At 40.6% G+C, this 24106-nt stretch overlaps 1 protein-coding gene across 1 annotated transcript in view; it reads left to right on the top strand.

Annotated features, from left to right (window-relative positions):
• igf2bp1 (insulin-like growth factor 2 mRNA binding protein 1) overlaps positions 1 to 24106 on the top strand; it is a 65351-nt gene that overhangs the window by 38667 nt on the left and 2578 nt on the right. Inside the window, exons 3-15 of the mRNA XM_078270329.1 lie at positions 4963 to 5011; positions 8979 to 9030; positions 11492 to 11555; positions 12468 to 12758; positions 13340 to 13474; positions 13617 to 13739; positions 14503 to 14638; positions 14788 to 14910; positions 17825 to 17941; positions 19367 to 19441; positions 19810 to 19941; positions 21035 to 21148; positions 23739 to 24106. The exon at positions 23739 to 24106 is cut by the window's right edge and continues 2578 nt beyond it. Of these exons, the coding sequence (XP_078126455.1) occupies positions 4963 to 5011; positions 8979 to 9030; positions 11492 to 11555; positions 12468 to 12758; positions 13340 to 13474; positions 13617 to 13739; positions 14503 to 14638; positions 14788 to 14910; positions 17825 to 17941; positions 19367 to 19441; positions 19810 to 19941; positions 21035 to 21148; positions 23739 to 23894 (1567 nt within the window). The 3' untranslated portion in view covers positions 23895 to 24106. The remainder of the gene's footprint in view (positions 1 to 4962; positions 5012 to 8978; positions 9031 to 11491; positions 11556 to 12467; positions 12759 to 13339; positions 13475 to 13616; positions 13740 to 14502; positions 14639 to 14787; positions 14911 to 17824; positions 17942 to 19366; positions 19442 to 19809; positions 19942 to 21034; positions 21149 to 23738) is intronic.

The following is a 24106-nucleotide window of genomic DNA, read 5'->3' as shown; positions in this document are numbered from 1 at the left end:
CTCCATTTCTCTATGTCGCTGTAGTAATGAGTGTACATCACTCTCATTAGGTAGACAAGTGACTTTCTAAAAAGGAGACAATGTCACACATGTAGTGCACAACGGTAGGTTCCCGAATCTCATCATCTCTCCAGACATTTTCTTTGGCGTCTTCATGTAAATCATCGTTCTTCTTCTTCACCCTCGGATGTTTGTTTTCTTCTGGTTTTGAGCCAGCCGCATGAGAGAAACCTCTTGAACACGCCCCCCCCCCGCTCGCTGTGAATTCTCCGGACAATGAGCTGCTGTACACACGACTCGGTCGGACATTACACAGACAGTTTACTTGGGAGCTGGCAGGGTAAAGACCATTTAATGTTTGGTTCAACTAATTCAGACATTTGCGTTCTCACATATAGCTCGTCCAGGTAATGTCTAGATAAGTTGAGGGTTGCAGTGCATGTGTGGAAGGGGATATTGACTGTTTGCCTTTAAAGTGTAAAGGGCTGTAAGTGTAAGTTTTGCGTGTGAAATTGAAGGACAACTCCTCACATAGACATGCATCTCTGTGGTCCAAAGGCCCCCTCTGGTCTAAAGAGCTCTAACCCTTGGCCTTTGACCCCTCCTAGAGGCAAAGCCTTTCTCTCCTCTTGCTCTTCTCCTCCACCTCCTCCTTGAGGACAAGACTCTTTTCATTCTCTTGGCTTTTATTCTTTCTGTCACTCTTTCTCTCCGGTCCTTTGTTTCACTGGAGGCTAGAGCTGAGCATGGATTTAATACCTTCGCAGCTGAGGGAACATCCACAGCCCCATTTTTTTTACGTTCGACTTAAGACATTTTCAAGCTTCATTGACAATGTGTTTCCATCTTTGCATATCAACAGTAAGACAGAAATGAGGGTCTCAGAGCAGATATCTTTCTTGTTTCAGCGGTGTAACCTTATTTTAAATGGAACATTTTGACAATTATCTTATTCTCTTATTGGCTTTATTGTCATGTTTTAGACATATGTACAATTAAAGCATGGAATCCGTTCAACAGTGTAATATGTTAACTTAGCATTTAGCTCCGGTTGACAGAGAGTGGGAGACCTAACAAGGTATGTCACCATCATGTAGCTAAAAGATGTAGGCAAAGATGTTTTAAATTAAAAAAGATAACAGAGGAGTCAACCAGCACGTAAACAAATATGAAGCTTGTTGTTCTGTTGTCCATACGCCCGTCCATCCATCTTCTTTACCCGCCCATTCCTAACCTGTTGCCATGGTTTCAGCCAATCGGATAGGCTGTGGGTTGGCAGGCGGCGATTGTAGGGGTTAAACAAGTTCACTGTTGGTGGCTTGATGGGGGTTGGGTGTGTGTGTGTGTGGGGGGGGGGCATTGGAGAGTATAATGGGGAGTTGATGTGTTGATAAGGTGGGATTTTGCATGCGTGTGTGTGTCGGGCGTGATGAAGGTTTTGATGTGTACGGTATAAGTTGTGGAGGCATGGAGTTTTTAATGTGTGTTTGGCTGGTTGAGGGATGGAGTTAGTGATTATAGCTGAGCATTGATCAAGGATCAAAGGACTTTTCCATTTTTGCGGATGGGGACGCCAGGTATTTTGGATGCACAAAAGACTATTCATCCGTGCTGGAGCCTCCTGGGTGTTTGGGTGGGGTTTAGTATGGGAGGTGGAGATGGGGGTTGGTTGTTGTCGGCGTTTGGGCCATATTGCATAGTTGGGTGGGGTGCGGGGTTGGATAAAGAGTGGTAAAGATGGAACACCGCACTGTTACAAACAGCTTCAGTAAAGAAGGGCAAGGGTCAAAGGTGCAGCACTAATGCAACAGATGGAAAAATAGTCTTGCAGGGATGGGTTTTAAGATGTGTTACACAGTCTGATTCTTGAGTCATTTAGTTTCAACTCTGTTCCAAGCACCTAGACGCACTCTCATTTTATGTGGGATAAACACAAATGAAAAGAAAATCGTCCTGGTTTCTTTTATCTGCACTACTTTCAGTAAGACAACTTAGATTTGTACTATAGATAATTTATCAGAAGGAGAGCGATAAAGAAAATGCCAAAGAAAATTGGATTGAAAAGCAGAATTTATGATAAAACCACAGTTGATAAAATCCTCTTTCCACTGAACAATACCCAAGTATGAGAGTTCTCAAGAGATCAAAAGCATCGAAACCCAAGAAGGTCACAAGAGAACGAAGGTGCTTTGTGTTCCTGATGTATTGAATGCTAAAGGGGAGGGTCATTACTGTGGATGCCCAAATGCAACAGTGAAGCAGTTAAGGACAAGACGCAGCCAAGAAAACCTACACACATACATGATTACACTGGTAACAGCATGCATGCATAACCAAACCTGCTCATACATAGACAGAAAGAACAGATACAAACATGATAACTGGCAAAAATACAGGATTCCAATACTGAAATGCTCTTGCACACATGCACAACTGCTACCCTTCTATTCAGCGGACTACCCTTCCCCCACTGAGTGTGTGGGTGGTTGAGCAGGATGCTGTCCCACTACTTGCTGTTGATTCACTGGTTTACTCCAACAACTGGAGCTCAAGCCTCATAATGGCGGACTATAGCAGTTGGGGTGGGTGAGGGGTGTTGGGGGAAGTAGACAGGAAACCCCGTTGGAAATTGTGGTCCCCCACCTACCTACAGAGATATTTTTGTGGTTATGTCAGAATTGGAATCCGTACAGCTGCCAAGAACAAGACGTTTCTTGCAGTTTATCTGGGTTCAAAGAGATAGTGGTACAGATGGCAGAGGGATATCAGGAGCTCATGGGCAACGCGTCGGGATGATACAAGAAATATCTCCCTGAGAAAGACACATAATTGCCACCTGATTTGCTCAAACTCAACTCCTCCATCTGTTAGCAGTTATAAATGGAAAGGTTTGTCTCAATTTGGCCTTGAACTCCAAAGAGATTTTAATCCAAGTTAACGTTGAGTTATTGGTGTGAATGAACAAACCAAAAGTGTTGGCACTTCCCAAATGGAGCAGCAAAGTCTTGCTGGCCTTGACCATTGATGTCTTTTGGGGAAATGTGTATGTTTATTAGCTGAAAATCCTGATTACTGAAGTGTTGCACTCATTCAAAGTCAGATGCCAGGATAGGTGCTACTGTAGTATAAAATGTCCTATTTTTGCGAAAGGTGTCTTCTCTTGACCACAATTGAATTTTTGTTGATGGAACTTGCTGTGTTTTTGTACCAGAAAGGAGCATCTAGTTTTTGTTAAAGATCCTATGACATGCTGCTTTTTGGATGCTTTTATATAGGCCTTAGTGGTCCCCTAATACTGTATCTGAAGTCTCTTTTATATAGGCCTTAGTGGTCCCCTAATACTGTATCTGAAGTCTCTTTTATATAGGCCTTAGTGGTCCCCTAATACTGTATCTGAAGTCTGAAGTCTCTTTCCTGAAATTCAGCCTTGGTGCAGAATTACAGCCACTAGAGCCAATCCCACAATGAGCTTTACTTAAGACGTGCCATTTCTGTGTCTGTAGCTTTAAATGCTATTGAGGAGGAGAGAGGGGGGGAAGGTGGAGGGTGGGGGTGTGGCCTTGACCAACTGCCATGCTTTGCTTGTTTGCAAGCCATGAAGTCTCTCTCTCTCTCTCTCATGGGGGGGGCAAATTCTCTGGGTGGGCAAAGCAGAGAAAGGGGAGGTAACCTTTCCCCTTATGACGTCATAAAGAGAAGAGTCCAGATCGGCCCATCTGAGCTTTCATTTTCTCAAAGGCAGAGCAGGATACCCAGGGCTCGGTTTACACCTATCACCATTTCTAGCCACTGGGGGACCATAGGCAGGCTGGGAGAACTCATATTAATGTTAAAAAACCTCATAAAGTGACATTTTCATGCCATGGGACCTTTAAAAAAAGTGCACTGTAGTCTGTCAATTGACACACTGGACGCATCGTACATATAGATGAAGTATGTAGCCAGTGCTGTTTCAATCTGGGGAGAAAATCCCGTGAAATTGTTGCTGTTCTGGAGCGTTGATCGGCATCGTTTGCAAAATTTTCCAAACTGACAAAGACAAGTTAAACAAAAAAATACAAGCAACATTTCAGTGCTCCGTTCTAATGATGTCAACACACACAAAAAACACATTTGACACAGCAACTTTGAGGTGTACGGAGCTACAGTTGCAGACTGTGTGAACAGACAAATGTAGTCGGATCATGTTCGGTGCCCCGTGTCATACACAGGGCTTGTGTTGAAGTGGTATAAACCTCTCCAGTTGAACCAGTCAGAGCTGATGGATGGAGAGTTCGTATGCTGTTTTTATTTAGTGTTTGTATCAAAGAAAATCACTTCTAGGGCTGCACAATAAAAACAAATTTTTATCATCATCGCAATAGAGTAACTGGTGCAATAAACACAGCACGATAGGCTGGGACATATCGTGAAAGACTGGAGAAAAAAAAAAAACCCAGTAATTTCTTTGTGTGGTGACATTTATATATAATTCAATGTTCAATTTGTCCAATCAAAGAATGATTTCCTTTGATTTGTTTTAAAATTTAACATCCAATGTGTTGTATTTTCGCAGAATACAGAAAGCCGCAGAACTGAGTACACTTTAATATCTGTTTATTTATCGCGATATTCAACAATGTTACCACATATCGCATATTTTCCTCTTATCGTACAGCCCTGCTTCAGACAGACTCTCTCTTCCTCACTCCACCCGTTTCTCTCAAGAGACTTCGTTCAGTGGCTTCGCATCCCCGAACCCTCAGCCCAACACATTTAGCGCTCGACCTGCCATCAGTGTCCAGTTTCAACACCCACGCTCAGTACTCCTCATGTGCACTCAGTTGATATGCTGTGCTTCTTGATTCCTTACATCATAAGCCTTATTTCTATATCTTGAGTCCCAATAGTTTAAGACACTTTTCTTTCTGTTTGCAGATGATTTAACGCACTAATTTCATCTCCTCCTTCTTCTCTCCACAGGACCAGGAAACTGCAGATCAGAAACATTCCACCTCACCTGCAGTGGGAGGTTAGTTCCTATTTCCTCTATTATTGCTGTTGCTGGTATCATTTACAGTCTGTTTCTGTGACTTGAAACTGCCAGCAACCAGTGAACATTTGGTGAAATTATATTTTTAGTAACACCTCAACAGGGACATTCTAACTTCTGTCCATACCCAAGACAGTCAATAACAATAACAGCAAGACAGGTTTCCACTTAGGAAACATAGTTTTTTTGTGAGTGTAAGGTCCCAATCACAGTTTTTATGCATTTTATCTAGCCTGACATCGCCAGGAAACCTGTTAATTTTCGACCTACAACCAATCAGAGCAACCAAATGTGACAAAGGCGCTCAGCAACGGACACATGTAAACAGACTGCAGCATGCAGAGATGAGCTGTGATGGTGTAGCATCAATATGTCTGTGAAGGAGTGTTGCCGTTTTTTTTTTTTTTTTTAATTTGAAAGTAGTACTTTCAACAGAAAGCTGCAGCCATCTTGCTTGTTTTCGAAAATGCCTCAACGGCGCTTCTCTTTACTAAGCTAGGTTTATGCTCGCCGTAGTGTCCCCGGAGCAAGGGTCTCTTCTGCGTAAAGTACAAAGACTCCCCCAGCTGGAAATCTGTCTGAACGGGAGGGGGACCAGGGGTATCTGTCAGCACAAATAAAACATGAGCTCACACAGGGGTTCAACGCTAAGGTTTTTTTTCAGTTGTTCATTCGGGCAAGTAAAAATAAAATCTACTTGCCCAAACTAAATTTTTACTGGCCCCTATACCATTTTTTTCTTTTTTAAGAGAAAAAGTTTGAAGGAAAAACGGAAAAATAACCCACGTCAAAAAAGTGTAGGAAAAAAAACCCTCAAAAAATATTGAAGAAAATGTCAAACTTTGGAGGAAAAAACCCATCAAAAGCGTTAAAAAACATTTATAAAACACCTGTCAAGATGCGTCAAAAACGTAAACGAAAACGTCAAAAAGAAATGTTGAAAAAAGCAATAAGAGCAGATATATAAACACAAGCGCCTAAAAAAAATGCAAACACACGTCGCAGCGGCGCAGACTGCAACACCTGTGATTGGTCCGCATAGCTGTGGCTTGGTAACGTTGCATTTCCTCCTGCTCATTTCCTCCTGCTCATTTCCTCCTGCTCATTTCCTCCTGCTCATTTCCTGGTTCTCCCTCTCCGTAAATAACATGAAATCAAGGACAGGGTTAACTTTTCCTTGCTACAGATTTCAACACACGTCAACGCACAAGTTTAGACTTCCGTCCACTTATGTGGGCTACGGCGAGGAGCTCTGCGTGGACCCTCCGCAGAACCATAAATCCTGCTTCAGACTTCAGATAATCAAGTGAAGTTTGTGAAGTGGAGGTAGAGGATTGAAGTAAGCACTTTGCGATGTTCTGCAATCTGCCTGTAAAAGCCTGGTCAGGTCTGACTTTCAGCAAAAAGTGGAGGGGGGGTGGGGGTGTTTAGGGGTCATATTTGTCTTAGCCTCAGTGGGCTGATGGTGAATCATGGGGAACCACAAATCTAGGTGAGGATATATTTGATGGCTCAAACCAAAAACCACTCGCCGCTTTGTGTGGAAATGAATGGCTTTTAGAGGAAGCTGCACGTTACGGAAGCATATCTCGTAACATATCAGTATCTCGTCATCACGTGAAAAGTTTACTGTATAAGATGTTTTTCACAGTATAACAATATATTTTCACGTTATTACAACATACAAACGTATCAAGTTATAACAAGAACATTTCCTTGTTATTACAAAATACTATTACCACCTTATACATAGCAATATTAGTTATAACGTGAAAAGTGTCACGTTATATAACGTGATAATTAACATGATACTTTTCACGTTATAGTAACGTGGTAATTCATCTTGTTAGAACATGGCACTCCTGTTTGAGTGAAAAGTAAAAAAGTTCAACTTCACGTTATAACGTGTTAAATAGTACATTGTAATAACAAGAACGTTTTCTTGGATACAGTATAACTTGATAAGTTGGTATGTTGTATGTGTAATAACGTGAAAATATCTTGTTATAACGCGAAGCAAAACAAAGTTTTCATGTAATAACAAGATACTGATACTACGTTACTTCTTTTTCAGGCTCGGCAGCAATCTGCTTCCGTAGATTCTAATGAGTCCAGTTATTACAATCTAACATTAACCAATAGTCATGTACTGATGCAACAACCAAAAAAAAAAAGGGTACGATAATCGGTCTATCCCTAACAAGTTCTCACAAATACAGTTTGAAGCGCTATACAGTACACACTAGGAAAACATTGAACCAAAGGGATATGAACAACACGAACATCTAAGCTGCAAACATGCACTCTGTGCACAGTGCAGCCCTGTATAGTGCATTTGCGTAATGCAGCACTATAGATGTGGAAGCTCAGACGCCTTAAGGATTTGACTCTCATGAGCAACTGAACAAGGGTGTGCAATTAGTCAAAACTTTAATTGTGATGTTTGGCTCCTAATGATCCCCAAAAAACAAAAAAGTTATCGAGAAAAACTATTATTTTGCACATTACGTTTTGCAAGCAAACTCTTATTTTGTCTGTGTTCTCAATGGAAAAAAAAAGTATAAGCAGGAAAAGAATGAAGGTAAATTTCCCAGTTCAGGGTGTTTTCACTGTTGATTTTTTTTTAATTTTTTTTTATTCAATAAATGCAACATCTTTCCAAAAGACTTTGAAAAGATGATTTATTTTCCATAATCGAGCAGCCCTAAACTGAACAACTAATAGTGACTTTAAATACTGAATGTATGCACTAAAAATATTTAACCTTAAAGCTGGTGTGCTTAGATGTTAGAAGTAAAATTCCAGATAAACTGTTCCCATGTCACAACATTAAGGATCGAGCAGACCTCTGTCCATTCAGCTTACGGTAAAAACCAAACCAAATGAAGACATGCTTTCCTTGGATAAAACCGTAAGAGCACATGTCTCTGTCTCGCTGTTTTTACCCTGCCGCTGGCTCCGCTCGTATCTCTGCTCAATCTATTCACTTCACGTGAATCTGTTGATTCATCAAACAAGACTGAATGCAGAAGATGGGAATGTGGGAGGATCAGGAAGCTCACACATACGCGTGTGTGTGTGTGTGTGTGTGTGTGTGTGTGTGTGTGTGGGGGGGGGTGTGTGTGTGTGTGTGTGTGTGTGTGTGTGTGTCTGTGTCTGTCTGTTTGTCTGTCTGTTTGTCTGTGTTTGCACGTGCGTGCGCGTCATTTGAATATGTGGCAGATCGCCTCCCTCTCTTTCCCTGGTCCTGCCGTGTGTGTCCACAGGAGGGCTACGTCTCTCCGTAAAACGGACTCTTGTGCTCCAATTAGGGCTGCAACTAACGATTATTTTAGAATTGTTATTTTTCATAAATAAAAAAATACTTGGCAATTGATTTAATAGTTGACAACTAATCGATTAATCTTTGCAGCTCTAGTTCTAATACCTATACTACCGTACTATGTAGTTTGCCAGAAAAGGATTTAATATGCCCCCAATCCATAATATGTCAAATGCGGTATGCCAAAAATACCAGGATGTCCTACTGCATCCTGTCAGATTTTGCAAGTATGCAAGCCAACAGGCTTTTCTGGCTATTTTGACCCACAATCCTTTGCGCAGCATATATGAGCAAGAGGGTCAGAGGGCAACAGGGCGTCACACAAATGGGCCGTTTCAGTGACACTCCCACCACCACACAACCCTGCTGCAAATCGCCCGGTTGCTTTTTTTTGGGTCTGAATGGGCCCTAAGTCGCAGTAGGTAGCTTCCTTCAAACTCAGAGAAGACGGTTTTTACTCCTCAATGACTCTTAGAGGTTTGATGAACACAGTCCCTGAAAGATAGAATCCGTAGCATGAAAATCAGACAAAAATGTTAAAAGACCTCTCTTTCTGTGTGTGCGTGTGCGTGCTTGTGTGTGTTTGTGTGTGCGTGTGTGTGTGTGTGTGTGTGTGTGTGTCAGGTGCTGGATGGTCTGTTGGCTCAGTGTGGAACCGTAGAGAACTGTGAACAAGGTAAGACTTCTGAGCTTTACTCTCACTTAACTTCAAGCCTATCTGATCTTGGTTTGTGAACACCACTGACATCTGCCATAAAAGGGCCCCTTTTTACTGTTAGAAGTAAAGACCTTAAAGCATTTTCCATTCTTGCGGTGTTGTGGTTATATGGGGCACTTTGTTGCCCTCAAGTGGTAGCAGGGTGGTAACTGTATTTGTGTCAAATGCTGCATTTCATTAGTGGTTCCACTTCCCCTCAGCTGTTGATAAGTGTCGCAGGGAGGCCACTTGGACAGCAGAGTGAAAGTGGGCGGTGCAGGAGCGGGGGATTAAAACGGAACACACCTGCTGTCGGTCACTTTCAGCCCAAACTGTCAGGGATCAGCCGCCAGTTGTAGGCTTAGCGCTACTCCTTCAAGTGTGCTTTATTTTCCATTTTATTATTTCATCTTCATTCCGTCTGTGCATGTCATGCAGTTTCCTTACTGTAATGCACTTTGTGCTGCATTTCTTGTATAAACGGTGCTGCTGTACAAATTATTTATAAAATGTATTATTATTATTAGTGTTTTATTTATTTATTTATTTTGAAATCGTCATACCTGCAGACTTTTGTCAATGAGGCTTGGTAATCAGCTGCATTAGTTTCTGATTTAGAGAGTTTTTGGTCTGCATCATGATTAATCATATTATTGCCGCATCAGTTATTACATTTTTCAGTAAAACGCCAAGCTACCTTTTTCTTAAGAAACTATCTGTCGAAATGTATTTCTTCAATAGTTTTTTCACATTTTCCTTCTTTGGTGGTCAGTAACCAGAGTTTTACCAGTTGTACATTACTGCCACCTAACCATCGATGTATTTTCTGCTATGCATTATGGGTGATATCCACCTCTGGAGTGACCATCGTTGTACACCCCCCACCCCGGGAAGTGACCGAGGGCATGTTGAACCACTAATGAAACGCGGTGTAACGGTGAAAAGGGACCGGCCTGGGCAGTAGACTGACTGTAGTTGAAATACCAGTCAGTTGATGCCACAGCCTACGCCTGAGCCCATGAGGTAGTAGGGCTGGGCCATATGGAGAAAATCTGACATCACCATATTTTTGACCAAATACCTCGATATCGATATTGTGACGATATTGTAGGGTTGACTATTGGTACAAAACATGACAATTGTGATAAATAATCGCCAATAATGTGGATATAATGACTAGGTGGGTAAAGGCAAATAAAAGAACAGTCTGAAACATTCCGAAAAGTACATCACTTTACAGTAATGCAGCTTGTAAAACCAGGAAAAGACAACACTTATGTCATATTACCATATTAGAATCAGAATACTTTATTGATCCCCTCAGGGAAAGTATTTAGTTGTAGTTGCTCACAGTCAAATTCAAGGTAAAATAAGAGTAAGAAAAGATTTTACGATGTCCAGAATTTAAGACAATATCTAGTCTCATATCACAAAATTGACTTATATTGATATATTGCCCAGCCCTATGAGGTAGTGATTGAAAGAAAAAAGGCTCTTTCCATGTGGCTACCGTGGCTCCCCACACAGGATCACATTAATCATGAGCCCATCATGCATGCGTTTTGTCAACAGGTGCAGCAATGCGTTTCTGATTTTAACGCATGCACAATGAAACTTGTCATGCCTCTTTTTGTGTCCCCTTGTGTCCCCTTGTCAAAAGGCCAAGAATCGATTGCTCTAAAATGATTGGCGAGACACACACTCGGCTGTTTGTAGTTGTACAGCTTCTCAAACAGATCGCCACTAGGGCTGCACAATATATCGTTTTTTTTTTTTTTTTTTTTTTTTATCGTCATCGCAACATATAGCGAAAGGGGCTCAGAGATTTTGAGTTGAAAGAAAAATATCAGTAGAAAACTGCACTTTCATAATTATGCAGCTATCATTGTTCTTTCAGTGCTGCCTTTTTATATTCAATTCAGTGTTCAATTTGTTCAATAAAAGAATGTTGGAAATGATTTTCTTAAATTTTTGTTTTAAATTCAACAAGCAATTTGTTGTATTTTAGCAGAATACTGAAAGCATAAGAAATGCAGATCTGAGCACAAGTAATATCCTTCTCGCGATATTCAACATTATCCACAGCACATATTTTCCACATTATGACCAGTGATCCTTCACAGTTAATGCCAGGGTTTTACTTGCTGTTTGCTGAGTGGATCATATCTCCGATTTCACTCTAATGTCCGATGCATCAATTCAGTTCCTGTGCAGAGGAGATGTCCCGACACTGACCACAGCAACACCAGAATTGAATTTGGGCAAATCAGCCTCTGAGTCAATGTGAGGATGCAATCTGCCAGCAGCCCACTTTGTGGTTTTAGTTTGAAACAACTGGGGCCTTCTTACATTCTTTTAAGTAGCAGAGCTGCCCAAAAAGTCTCAGCAAGTCTATTAATAAACCAACACATGCTGTATCTCTGTTTTCTCTTTCTCTTAGTGAACACAGACAGTGAAACTGCAGTGGTTAACGTTACATATGCATCCCGGGAGCATGCCAGGCAGTAAGTTTCTCCATTCGTCCTTAAGGACACTCTCTGTCTCTTTATTTCACTTATAGTGTTTACCAGTCTTTTTATTTTTTTTGTATGCTCTTGGTGCAGTTTAAAAACTGTCCTTATTTTTTATATATATATATGTTTCTTTTGTGCCAGCTTGAACCTTTCATGAGATTTAGTGCAGACACTCTTTTAAAAAAAAGTTATCATCCAATAAGTTCCAATATAAAAAAATCGATTCCTAAAATTGTTGTCATTTTAATGAAGTAACTCCATGAAACAGTATTGAGATTTTCAGCAAGTTGTGTGTTTTATTTACGCTCCACTTGTGACATCTAGTGGTCATTTAAAGGAACTACATCTTTAAACTGGAGTTTTAACAATAGTGGAAGTATTGTGATCTCTTTCTTAAGTAAGAATAGCATTACCACACTATAAAACGTTTTCATTTTACACATTTCAAACAACTTTTTATACAATAGTTATTGCGTTTTATCAGCTGATTGATTATTGATGATGTTTGTTATAATAACAATTGCTCCTCAAAGTCAGTATAGCTGTCAGTGCAGTCGAAGTATGAAGTAACATACAAGTACCTCAAAATTGTACAGTGCTTGGGTAAATGCCCTTAGTTACTGTCCACCACTGTGTTTAGTCATAATAAGAAACAAGCCATTTATGTGTTTGCATTTTCTTCTCACAAATATTACCGTTCGGATATCTAAAGAGGATATATTAGATAATTGTCACTTACCAAGTGCCCTTGTATTCTTCCTGTTATTACCATTGCTACTACTGTTATTTTGATAAACACAACTGAACACAAAAAAAGAAGCAGCATACAGTAAAATATTCCAACGGTTTAAGTGAAATACATGCTGTACATGACCCTGTGCTCATGTGCTGTGTCCCTCTCAGAGCCATCCAGAAGCTGAATGGATACCAGTTTGAGAACAACGCCCTGCGCGTCTCCTACATCCCCGACGAGAACTCCGAGCTGGAGGGAAGCCAGCGGGGGCCCGATAATGGCCGGCGCGGTTACGGGCCCCGAGGCGGGCCTCGCGGCGGCTCCCCGAGCTCTGGGATGCCCTCCAAACCTCCACACGCCGACATCCCTCTGAGACTGCTGGTATCCACACAGTACGTCGGAGCCATCATTGGCAAGGAGGGAGCCACCATTCGCAACATCACCAAGCAGACGCAGAGCAAGTGAGTGTGTACATGTGTTTAACTCTGTCCTGGAGACACACAGTGTGTTCCTGTCATAGAGTCCACAGTGTGTTCCTGTCATAGAGTCCACAGTGTGTATGGTTGTATAAAAAGACAAACCCAAAACAAGTCAGGTGAAAACAATAGTAAAACCAAATCAGTGCAAACTAAACCAAAAAATAAATGCATGAATTCCTAAATGTTGCTCCAGAAGAGCCATTTTCAAAATGACACAATGACGTCACACGGAGATTTTTTCACATCAACATCAGAATGCCTTGTTCTCCAAAACAGGAACTCAAGTTTACTCTGAGATAATATTCTTGCAACAACACTTTAACATTAAAGAGTGACTGCTCAGTATTTCTGAGATACAAGTTCACACAATGTACATTAAACCAATGTGACCCATTCCCCCACACATCCACATTTAAACCTTCTGATGATTATAGTCACTCGATTTGCAGATGAATGTGTAGTCTATAGTAAAGATAGTGACCTAAAAAGTCCTGTTCTGAGCTCAGGCGGTACTGAACCTGGCGACTTAATAAAGTCATTCTTATCTCTTTCTGTTATTGCAGGATTGACGTGCACCGCAAGGAAAACGCAGGAGCTGCCGAGAAGCCGATCAGCATCCACTCAACCCCCGAGGGCTGCTCAGCCGCCTGCCGCATGATCCTGGACATCATGCACCAGGAGGCTAAAGACACCAAGACGTAATCCAACACATTAATATTGTTTGACATAATCCTGGACAGTTAGCCTCATGAAGGCTCTCTCCAGCTGTGACATAGATAGGTGATAGATGCAAATAGATACAAACTTTCCTTCGGAATGACCAGTGGTTTTCGTTTGCAGTGCCGATGAGGTTCCTCTCAAGATTCTGGCTCACAACAACTTTGTCGGACGCCTGATCGGGAAGGAGGGACGCAACTTGAAAAAAGTTGAACAGGACACAGACACCAAGATCACCATCTCCCCGTAAGACACACACACACACACACACACACACACACACACACACACACACACACACACACACACACACACACACACACACACACACACAGACCTATTTACAGGGTTTTCCCTGGCTCTTTAGAGCGCTTAGGTGCAGATGACATAAGGTGCATAATTATTTCCCTAAAGCTTAGTAGTTGGCGGTTGCAGTGAGGGAGCGATCACAAAAGCAAAACCTGAAGGTGCAGCTTGTCACTGAAATGACAATAGCTAGTCCACCCTAACGCCAGCTCACCTTAAGTAAGTGAGCCTGTGCTGAAGTTGTCGCTAGCTCCCTGGCTAACCGTCAGGTACCAAGCAAGACACAAACATTTGGCTTGTTGCATTTATTCACCAACAGATAAACTGTACACACACTGCGCTGCTACGTTCACAGCTATAGCGTTACTGCTAACTTCATACTCCCAACAGCTGCTGCTGTGTGCGCAACATGCCTGTTGTGTGATCTCGGCTGTGACACTGCCTGTGCCACTGTGTACGTGAACCCTCATGCGGCAAGAAGATGATGAAAGGCATTGAGATGCTCTCAATATTTCTTTTTCTTTTTTTACGTTCATACGCTTAGACGCCATATAACGGCAGGGAAAACTAATGCCTAATTCAACCTCATTTGGGTGGATAATAAAAATACATGCATTACATACGTAACACACACCTTTTACTCAAGTTACTCAAAGAGGCTTTCCTGCATCTGATCAGCTCCCCTTGTAATGTCTGTGTGCAGTCTTCAGGACCTGACACTGTACAATCCAGAGAGAACCATCACAGTCAAAGGCTCGATCGAAGCCTGCTGTCATGCCGAGGTGGAGGTGATGAAGAAGGTCCGAGAGGCCTACGAGAACGACATCGCTGCCATGAATGTGAGTCTGCACGCACACTTCATTATGATGCATTTATTCATTTCATATTTAACACACACACACACACACACACACACACACACACACACACACACACACACACACACACACAAAAACACATGGTTTCTAACCTGTGTTCTTCTCTTCAGCAACAGACCCACCTGATCCCAGGGCTCAACCTCGGTGCTCTGGGCCTCTTCCCCTCCTCCTCCAATATGCCCCCACCCCCTCCTGGAAACGCGTCCGGTAGCGCCCCCTATGGTTGCTTCGGGGTAAGAATACCTGCTTTGTAAATTCCCTGAGAGACGTCAATGCAAACCACCTTCGTTAATGCATTGCTTTTTGTCCTTTGAAACCTCATAACACACTGATTGTGTGGTGGGCTGAGAACATTCTAACGTGGGCGAAAAGAATACTCACAGAAATGTGGCGCCCAAACTAAACCAAAGGTTGTTTATGTCTGAAATAAGTACTGAGGAGTATGGTAGGGAGTACTGTTTCTTTTTCCTTGAACAGAAACTAAAACTACTGTCTCCTCTTTCTGTATTTCTGTACATCTCAGTTTTATTTTGTGAATTTGGACCAGTTACTTTTGATTCTGAATAGCACAGGTGTAGTGATGATGGAATACAGACAGTGTTCTGGCCAACAGTTTTAGTGCAGCAAAATGTATATTTATTTGCAGGTTGATTTGCTTTTTCCTCTTGAAACGAACTCCAAATGAAGATATCCTCGTGCTGTAATCTGGTAATGCTGGCTGGCATTTATTATCACAGTTCTTGATTAAGGGTTCAGTAGGTAACTTTAATAAAAAATAACTTTTTGTCATATTTGCTGAAACTGTCACTATATCCTGACAGCAGCACTAAATACAGATAATCTGCGAAAAAAATCGGGTTCCTCTGCCTCCTAGTGCTCCTAATGGCATTTGCAAGTTTCCACCGCGCCCGAAGATAACCAGCCAATCAGAGCTGACGGGTCTCTAACGCAGTGTCATTTACTGCTCGTGAACTGCAGTCAAACTGCAAAACTAGGCAGCGCTGATCAAATATGAACCAAGATTCTGTTACTGCATTGTCTGTTTCTCTCCTCAAATGTTTTCAGAAATATGTTTAGTTTTTAGTATTTGTTTAGCTGTAAAATGAGAGTTTTTGATGAAGTCGAGCCAAAACAAAGAACCGCAAAGAACCAAACTAATTTCACAGCTAAACAGTATACTATGTTTCTGAAAACATTGGAGGAGAGAAATAGTCAATGACAGAATCTTGATTCATATTTGATCAGCGCTGACTAGTTTTACAGTTTGTCATTGACACTGCGTTAGAGACTCCTCAGGCTCTGATTGGTGGTTTTCCTTATGCCATTAGAAGCACCAGGAGGATGCAGAGGCGCGTGGTTTTTTTCACAAATGATTGGATATAGAGACAGTTTGAGCAAATATGACAAATATGTTTTTTTTGTTATAAAAGTTACCAACTGTGGCTTTAAGGACTTATTATTTTATTTCTTTAAGATCCCATCCCGACATGTTGTAAGATATATACAAATATGCTGCTCCACAAAAAAGTGTAATAATCTCATTAAAAGTTGTTATGACATTTACTCCTTCTCCCTCATTTAAAAACTTTAACTGGTGGAAAACTGGTTCTTCTGGTTGTTTCTGGTTCAGAAACAGTCTGATTTTCCAGCTCGCTCCGTTAGTGGTGAAGGAGTTGGCTAAGACTAACGCAAGCGATGCTAATGCTAAATATAAGCCGATAGTTGTTGTCGGTCTCCGGTCTTGTTGCACATACTCATGACATACGTCACGACCAAACGTTAGCGATTGGTTATGGCAGATCCAGAGTGGCTCTGGGCAGATCCAATAGTTTTACACTTCAACAGAGTACCCGCCTTCAAGGAAGTTAACACTTGTCAATGGAGAGAGGCCAGACTCTCTGTACAAATGAAATGTACAAGAGTCTGGTAGGACCAGGCTAGGTTAAGGTCTGTTTTCAGGGTAAATTTCTCATTTTTCTTTTGTTTCCTCTTCTTTTTAAGTTGAGTTGAGGTAAGTAAGTTGCATACTCAGTGTTTCCCCCAGTGTATTGCAAGCCTGGTGAGCCACCTGGCCTAAGTTGCCTCCCACCAGGCCTAAGCCACTGAGAATTTAGTTTAAATGTATTTTGAAGATGTTTTTAAACTACAGTTAAGCTCAATTAGAAACTAATGGCGCTTTTCCATTACGTGGTACCTGCTCGACTCGCCTCGACTCTACTCGCCTTTTTTTGGTTTTCCATTCCAAATAAAAGTACCTGGTACCTGCTAACAGGTACTTTTTTTAGTACCACCTCAGTCGAGGTTCCAAACGAGCTGAGCCGATACCAAAAGGTGACGTGAAAGCGACAGACGGGGCTGTCCTGAACAAACCCGCCATTGTTAAATAGTTTAGCCAGCTGTGTCTTTTTTTTTGCTGCCTCCAGCTTCATTTGAAACAAAATGTGTCTTCTAGCTGTGGCAACAACAACACACTTTCGACGTACTATGTGTGTGTCGCATTAGGTCACGGCAGTTTACTGCGGCGCCGCTACATAAGACGACCAGCCACGCTGAGGCGGTACTAAAATCTGCAATGGAAAACGGACGCACAGTGCGTCGAGGCGAGTAGAGTCGAGGCGAGTCGAGCAGGTACCATGTAACGGAAAAACGCCATTACGCTTAAACTTTAATCATATTTTCAAATCTCCAGTTAGCTTTCAGCTCTGACTTAATGTAGTGCCCTTTGGAATCTGTCTTACAGCTTTTTAAATTCTCAATTTCACCATTCCGTCCGTGATTCTGTTATCACAGAAACTATTGGGCTCTACATTAATGCTGCCATCAGTCTATGAATGGCTCCAGCCGGCCCTCTTTGGAAAAAAAGACGCTTGCCACAGGGCTAAACAACTTTTCTGGGGGAAACCCTGATACCGTTCCATGATCGCTTTCAAAACTCGTTGTGATGTCACAAATCCTGCTGGTATGTGCAAGTGTTAAACTTTGCCATAACAACATCATAGTGAAGCTCAAACATCCCAGTGAAGGAACAAGAAGCAAAAACACTATTTGACTGAAGCGAGATATGACTTGAAGTCCCAATAACAATACATGCGTTCCATAATAGATTGTCAGTTTATGCAATGAAATGTTTGCTTTGTGTGCGTTCAGGCTCCAGAGCAGGAGACGGTCCATGTGTACATCCCAGCACAGGCAGTGGGAGCCATCATTGGAAAGAAAGGACAGCACATCAAACAGCTGAGCCGCTTCGCTGGGGCCTCCATCAAGGTGTGCAGTAGGGCTGAGTACCGGACTTCGCTGCTTTTTAGGCACGGACCGAATTGCCTCCTTTAGTATCGAAATATGCCTTTTCATTCGATACCAAATTCAAGACCTAAGGAGTAAATCAAGATCTAATCACGCTTCCAATTGGCGGTCTAACGTTACACGTGGTAGTGGCATGCAGGAAAAACACTAAGTTAAGCACAGAGACGGGCCTCACGTGTGTTGCTGTTGTATTTTGAGAGGCTTGACTACAGTGTGTGCCACACCGGTGTAAAGGAGCTAAAAAAATTAAAAAGATTTGTACCATAAAGTTGTAATTTCTGGCATCAAAAACAGTATTGTTTAGGATACAGGTATCAATGTCACAGTTACGGTGAACGACACCTAGCCCTAGTGTGTAGTGAGCTGACATGCTACATGTAGAACAGGGAGACGCATCACCATACTTTTGACGACTCTCACCAAAGTATCCTCTTACCGTCCAACTGCTCAAATTGGGAGAAGGGAATTTATATAGCACAATTCATAAAACAAAGTGCTTAACATAAAAAAAACAACATTCATAACATCTATGACAAGACAATGAAACGGCTGAAAAAGACAAGATAAAACAACTATCCGCAAAAAAAAGCTTTGCTGGTGTATAGACAATAACTGCTAGAACCTGACATTTCAGGGGCATGATACTCAGGGTTCAACATTAGCACCATTTACTAGCCGAATGCTGGTAGAATGTACAAGTGGCTGGCAGATTTGCTTCACTCACCAGCCAAAAAACCCCCAGCTCTACCGATTTTAAAAATCTTTTTTATTTTTTATTTTATGTCTACTGCAATCACATGGGGAAAGTAACTACATGTACATACTGTGAATCGAGTATTGAGCCTATAAATCGATATTGAATCCAATCGTGACATTTTGAGTGGCTGGTAAAAATTGAACATTCACTCTTCATTTGGCTGGTGGACGAAAAAGTTAATTTTGAACCCTGAACGAAACACATCAGAAGAAATACCCCTCCGGCACTCTTCCCTTCTCTAATGGAGTAGGAGAAGTTATCATTTCAATAAGAGCGGCAGATGTGTTTGGCCAGGTTTCAGGTAAAAATAGGCAGTCAAACTGGTGCTCTACATAAGAGGACATACAGAACCTGAGAGGAAGCTCAGCAGACGATAGTCAGACCTCCTCTGCACATCTTCCAGGGGAAAAAAAAACATTTAATGTATATTTCAATTTGCAAGTGGAAATAATTTTCATATTTTCCTAAAAGAATTTATCAATCGAGAAAGCAGCAAAGATGTAAATACAACATTCTGTTATCAGGTCCTCTATTTCTAATTCTTTCATGCGACTCCCGTTATTATGGACAACACAGTCATATATTTTCACTTCAGGTCAGGTCAGTGATGTGTTTCTCCTCCCCTCCAGATCGCCCCGGCTGAATCTCCAGACTCCAAAATGAGGATGGTGATAGTGACCGGACCCCCCGAGGCTCAGTTTAAGGTGAACGCTACTCATCCCAGTTATTGAGCATAGTATCCTTCGCACTGAATTGGGTAAAAGGGCGTTTAAATATGCCGCTCCCAGTGTGTGGAATGATTTGCAAAATAGCCTGAACCTTCATGAGTTGGTGTCATTAGATGCTTTTAAAGTCATTCTAAATAACATGGAGGCAGGCATATCTGGCTGTAAATGTTTTTGACTGATTGATCTGTTTGATCCCTGACGTAGATAACTTCTGACGAACATTGATGAATACTTTGATATCTATGATCCTGTAATGTATTATGTATTTTCATTGTGAATTGTTATATGTTTTAAGTCTGCAACTCATTAACCATAACATTAACCTCTTTGTCTCCCTCCTGCAGGCTCAGGGCAGAATCTATGGCAAACTGAAGGAGGAGAACTTCTTTGGGCCCAAGGAGGAGGTCAAACTGGAGACTCACATCAAGATGGCCGCTGCTGCTGCAGGCAGGGTCATTGGCAAGGGAGGCAAGACGGTAAGCCACCTGAACCTAAATGCGCCCATCTTTTGGCGTAACAATGAGCAAAATCCCAAAGCACCCTCTTTTAAGTCCAGACTGCGAGCACATTTATTTTTCAATACTATAGTACCATATTACCAGTGTTGGGCAAGTGACTTCCAAAATGTAATACATTATAGATTACTAGTAACTGTCATTTGAGAGTAATTAGTTATATTATAATATTACTGTCTCTGAATTGTAATGCTTTACACGACATACTTTTGAGCTACTTTCACCAAAATAACCGAGGAAGTAGGCTATGACTTGACAGGTAGCTTGTGAATTTCACTACGGGATCAATAAAGTCTCATCTTTATCCAATTTAATACATCATCATTTCTTTTTTCATAATATTTTGTATTAATCTGAATCTGCAAAGTAAGCTATAAAATAAATAGTGAAGTAAAACGTACAATAGCACTACTTGACTCTGAATTGTAGGCATAAAAGTAGGCCTATAAAGTAGGAGCAAATGGAAATACTCAATTAAAAGTACCTTACAATTGTATTGAAGTAGCCTACAGCATAGTTACTTTCCACCGCTGATTAGATGTAATGTTAATATTTACGTGTAGCAAGCCTAAACGTTAATTCCTGACATGTTGTTATCTGTCAGTTGCTCTGACACACCGTTGTCCGTGCTGATGTACCGTTACCCTGTTGGGACACAGATGTTGTCCGTACCGTCACCTGTTGGGACACAGATGTTGTCCGTACCGTCACCTGTTGGGACACAGATGTTGTCCGTACCGTCACCTGTTGGGACGCAGATGTTGTCCATATCGTTTACCTGTTGGGACACAGATGTGTCCGTACAGTTACCTGTCGGGACACAGATATTGACCGTACCGTCACCTGTTGGGACACAGATGTTGTCTGTACCGTCTCTGGTTCTGTCTCTGACCACGGGAACAGTGACGGCACAGTACCTCGCTTCAACGCAGCGTAATAACTCCTGACTGAAATAAATGGGAGTATGTCCAGCTCCACCTTTAGCCGTCAAACCTGCAACCTTCCATCAGGTTGTTACTTCCTGTTAAAGTAACCAAAGCTTCTGTGTCCTTAGGTGAATGAGCTGCAGAACCTGACAGCGGCCGAGGTGGTGGTCCCCAGGGAACAGACCCCGGATGAAAATGACCAGGTCATCGTCAAGATCAACGGACACTTCTACGCCAGCCAGGTACTCATCAGGCTTTAACATAAAAGAGTATGTAACTAAATTGTCATAAATGATTGGATCAAAAACATATTCAAATGACAAGTTACAACTACATTTTAGTAACAAACCAGGGTTTTTCCTGGCTCGGGGGGGGAGACTACGCACGACAGTAAGCATGATCGGTCCGCGTACAGTAAAGGAAATGAGTCTGTGTTACCTTATTTAACAGAAAATTTGATAAATAAAAATGGTGATTACACTTGAGTTAATGAAACCTGGACGATAAAAATACTGAGAGAAGCGCTCCTATTCAAGTTTATGTTCTGCTTTTCAACTGTTGTTGGGTAAATTGTTCTTAGACACGGTCGAGGGGGTTTTAATTGCTATTTTTGATCTCAATTCTTATGGTTTTTGTGCTGGTGATTTTCCTTTGGGGCTGGCTGAAACCTCTTTGGGGGGGGGGCGCCAAAAATTCCTCTATGCAGGAAAAATCCTGCAAACCTATGAGTTCCTATTATTGTCAAATGACTGTGCCACAGTTACCCCATCAGCATAAAAAAAACTGGACATTTGACATATTGGCAATTGACATGTAGTTAGCGCTAATGGTTAATCACCGCTGCCAGTTGATATATTTTATATTACAGTTTTGTCATTAATACATTGTCCAACATGCTTTGATTGCTATGCTAGCTGTTTAGGGCTCATCTGTAATTATACCTACCGCCATTTAGCTTAGCTACCAAAACAAACCTAGTGTTTATCAGTGACAAATGTCATGTTGTTATTTCCCACAGCTTGGCTCTCGACAGAGAGTGTGCCCCCTATGGGGTGCCGTTTGTAAAGCGGCTCACGCTGAAAATAACAGCAACATTTTGTCACATTTAGCTTCAAACAATGTTTAAAAAACTGGTATGAATTTTTGAGGGTCACTTTTTTGCACATTTAAAACTATATTTGTCAACTTAGAGATATTTTAAATAGTTAAATCCAAATATTAAATGTTAGACCTAAATGTTAAATCTAAATGTTAAATCTAAATCTAATTGTTAAATCTAAATGTTAAATGTTAAATCTAAATGTTAAATCTAAATCTAATTGTTAAATCTAAATATTAAATCTAAATATTAAATGTTAAATCTAATTGTTAAATCTAATTGTTAAATCTAAATGTTAAATGTTAAATCTAAATGTTAAATCTAAATGTTAAATCTAAATGTTAAATGTTAAATCTAAATTTTAAATCTAAATGTTAAATCTAATTGTTAAATCTAAATATTAAATCTAAATTTAAATTTTAAATCTAATTGTTAAATCTAATTGTTAAATCTAAATGTTAAATGTTAAATGTTAAATCTAAATGTTAAATCTAAATGTTAAATCTAAATGTTAAATGTTAAATCTAAATGTTAAATCTAATTGTTAAATCTAAATGTTAAATGTTAAATGTTAAATCTAAATGTTAAATGTTAAATCTAAATGTTAAATCTAAATGTTAAATCTAAATGTTAAATGTTAAATCTAAATGTTAAATCTAAATGTTAAATCTAAATGTTAAATGTTAAATCTAAATGTTAAATGTTAAATCTAAATGTTAAATCTAAATGTTAAATCTAAATGTTAAATCTAATTGTTAAATCTAAATATAAATGTTAAATATAAATGTTAAAACTAAATCTAAATATTAAATTTAAATGTTAAATTTAAATGTTTCGGGTGAAACTAAATATTTAACTAATATGCACATTCAAAATGCATCTCGAAACATTTCGATTTAACATTTAATATTTAACATTTAGATTTAGATTTAACATTTAATATTTAACATTTAGATTTAGATTTAACATTTAGATTTAACATTTAACATTTAGATTTAACATTGAGATTTAACATTTAAATTTAGATTTAGATTTAACATTTAGATTTAACATTTAGGTGTAACATTTAATATTTGGATTTAACTATTTAAAATATCTCTAAGTTGACAAATATTGTTGTAAATGTGTTGTAAACAGTGACCCTTAAAATTCATACCAGTTTTTTAAACATTGTTTGAAGCTAAATGTGACAAAATGTTGCTGTTATTTTCAGCGTGAGCCGCTTTACAAACGGCAACCCATATGCCCCATTCTTTTATATACATGCTTCTCCTTTGTCACATAATTGGGCATCATTGCATTTTTATGTAGATGATACTCAAATTATATCTTCCTGTCAACCTTTTTTTTTTTTAACAAATTTTTATTGGTTTTCAATAGAAACACAAGTTCTACATTTTGACATCACTGTCAACCTTTCTTATACATTTTCTCCAACTTAAACTTGCATTCATTGATTTCTTTGGCCTCTTGTAACAAGCTGTAAAGAGATATTATCACCTTACAAAGTTAATATTGCCAATAGTTGCTTTATTTACACATTCAGCAGACACAAAGCAACATTAGCACTCATTTAAAGTCCTGTTTCTGGCAAATATCAGTCCAGTTATCACTCTCATTTTAGCTCTGGTTCAGATGTATAGATAACATGTACATGTTTACTCCCAGATCCTGACTAGTGTAGCTTTTCATTTTCCACAAACCATTCTCATCTGTCCTCATCTGTCCCCCAGTTGGCTCAGAGGAAGATCCGGGACATCCTGACCCAGGTCAAACAGCCACAGAAAGGTGGCATGGGCCCGGGCCCGGGCCCTAACCCCCAGGGCTTTACAGAGATGGGCAGCCCCACGCAGGGACTGAGTCAGGAGCACCAGCCGCGCAGGAAGTGAGGGCCCCGCACTTTCCTCACATGCCGTGGGGGCCCCTGCCTGACGGACAGACAGACGGACAGACACATGCACGGACGGATAGACAGATAGACAGACGGATACAGGAGAGCGACACACGGACCCAGCGATAGACAGGGAGAGATATAAAGAGGGAGGGAGTACGCCCGACAGCCAGAGATCGGCGTTAAAAAGAGAGGAAGAGAGAAGATGAA

The sequence above is a fragment of the Sander vitreus genome, chromosome 15 (genome assembly GCF_031162955.1).
Source record: "Sander vitreus isolate 19-12246 chromosome 15, sanVit1, whole genome shotgun sequence".
Taxonomy (NCBI): Eukaryota; Metazoa; Chordata; class Actinopteri; order Perciformes; family Percidae; genus Sander; species Sander vitreus.
This window is presented reverse-complemented; position numbering and strand designations above follow the sequence as displayed.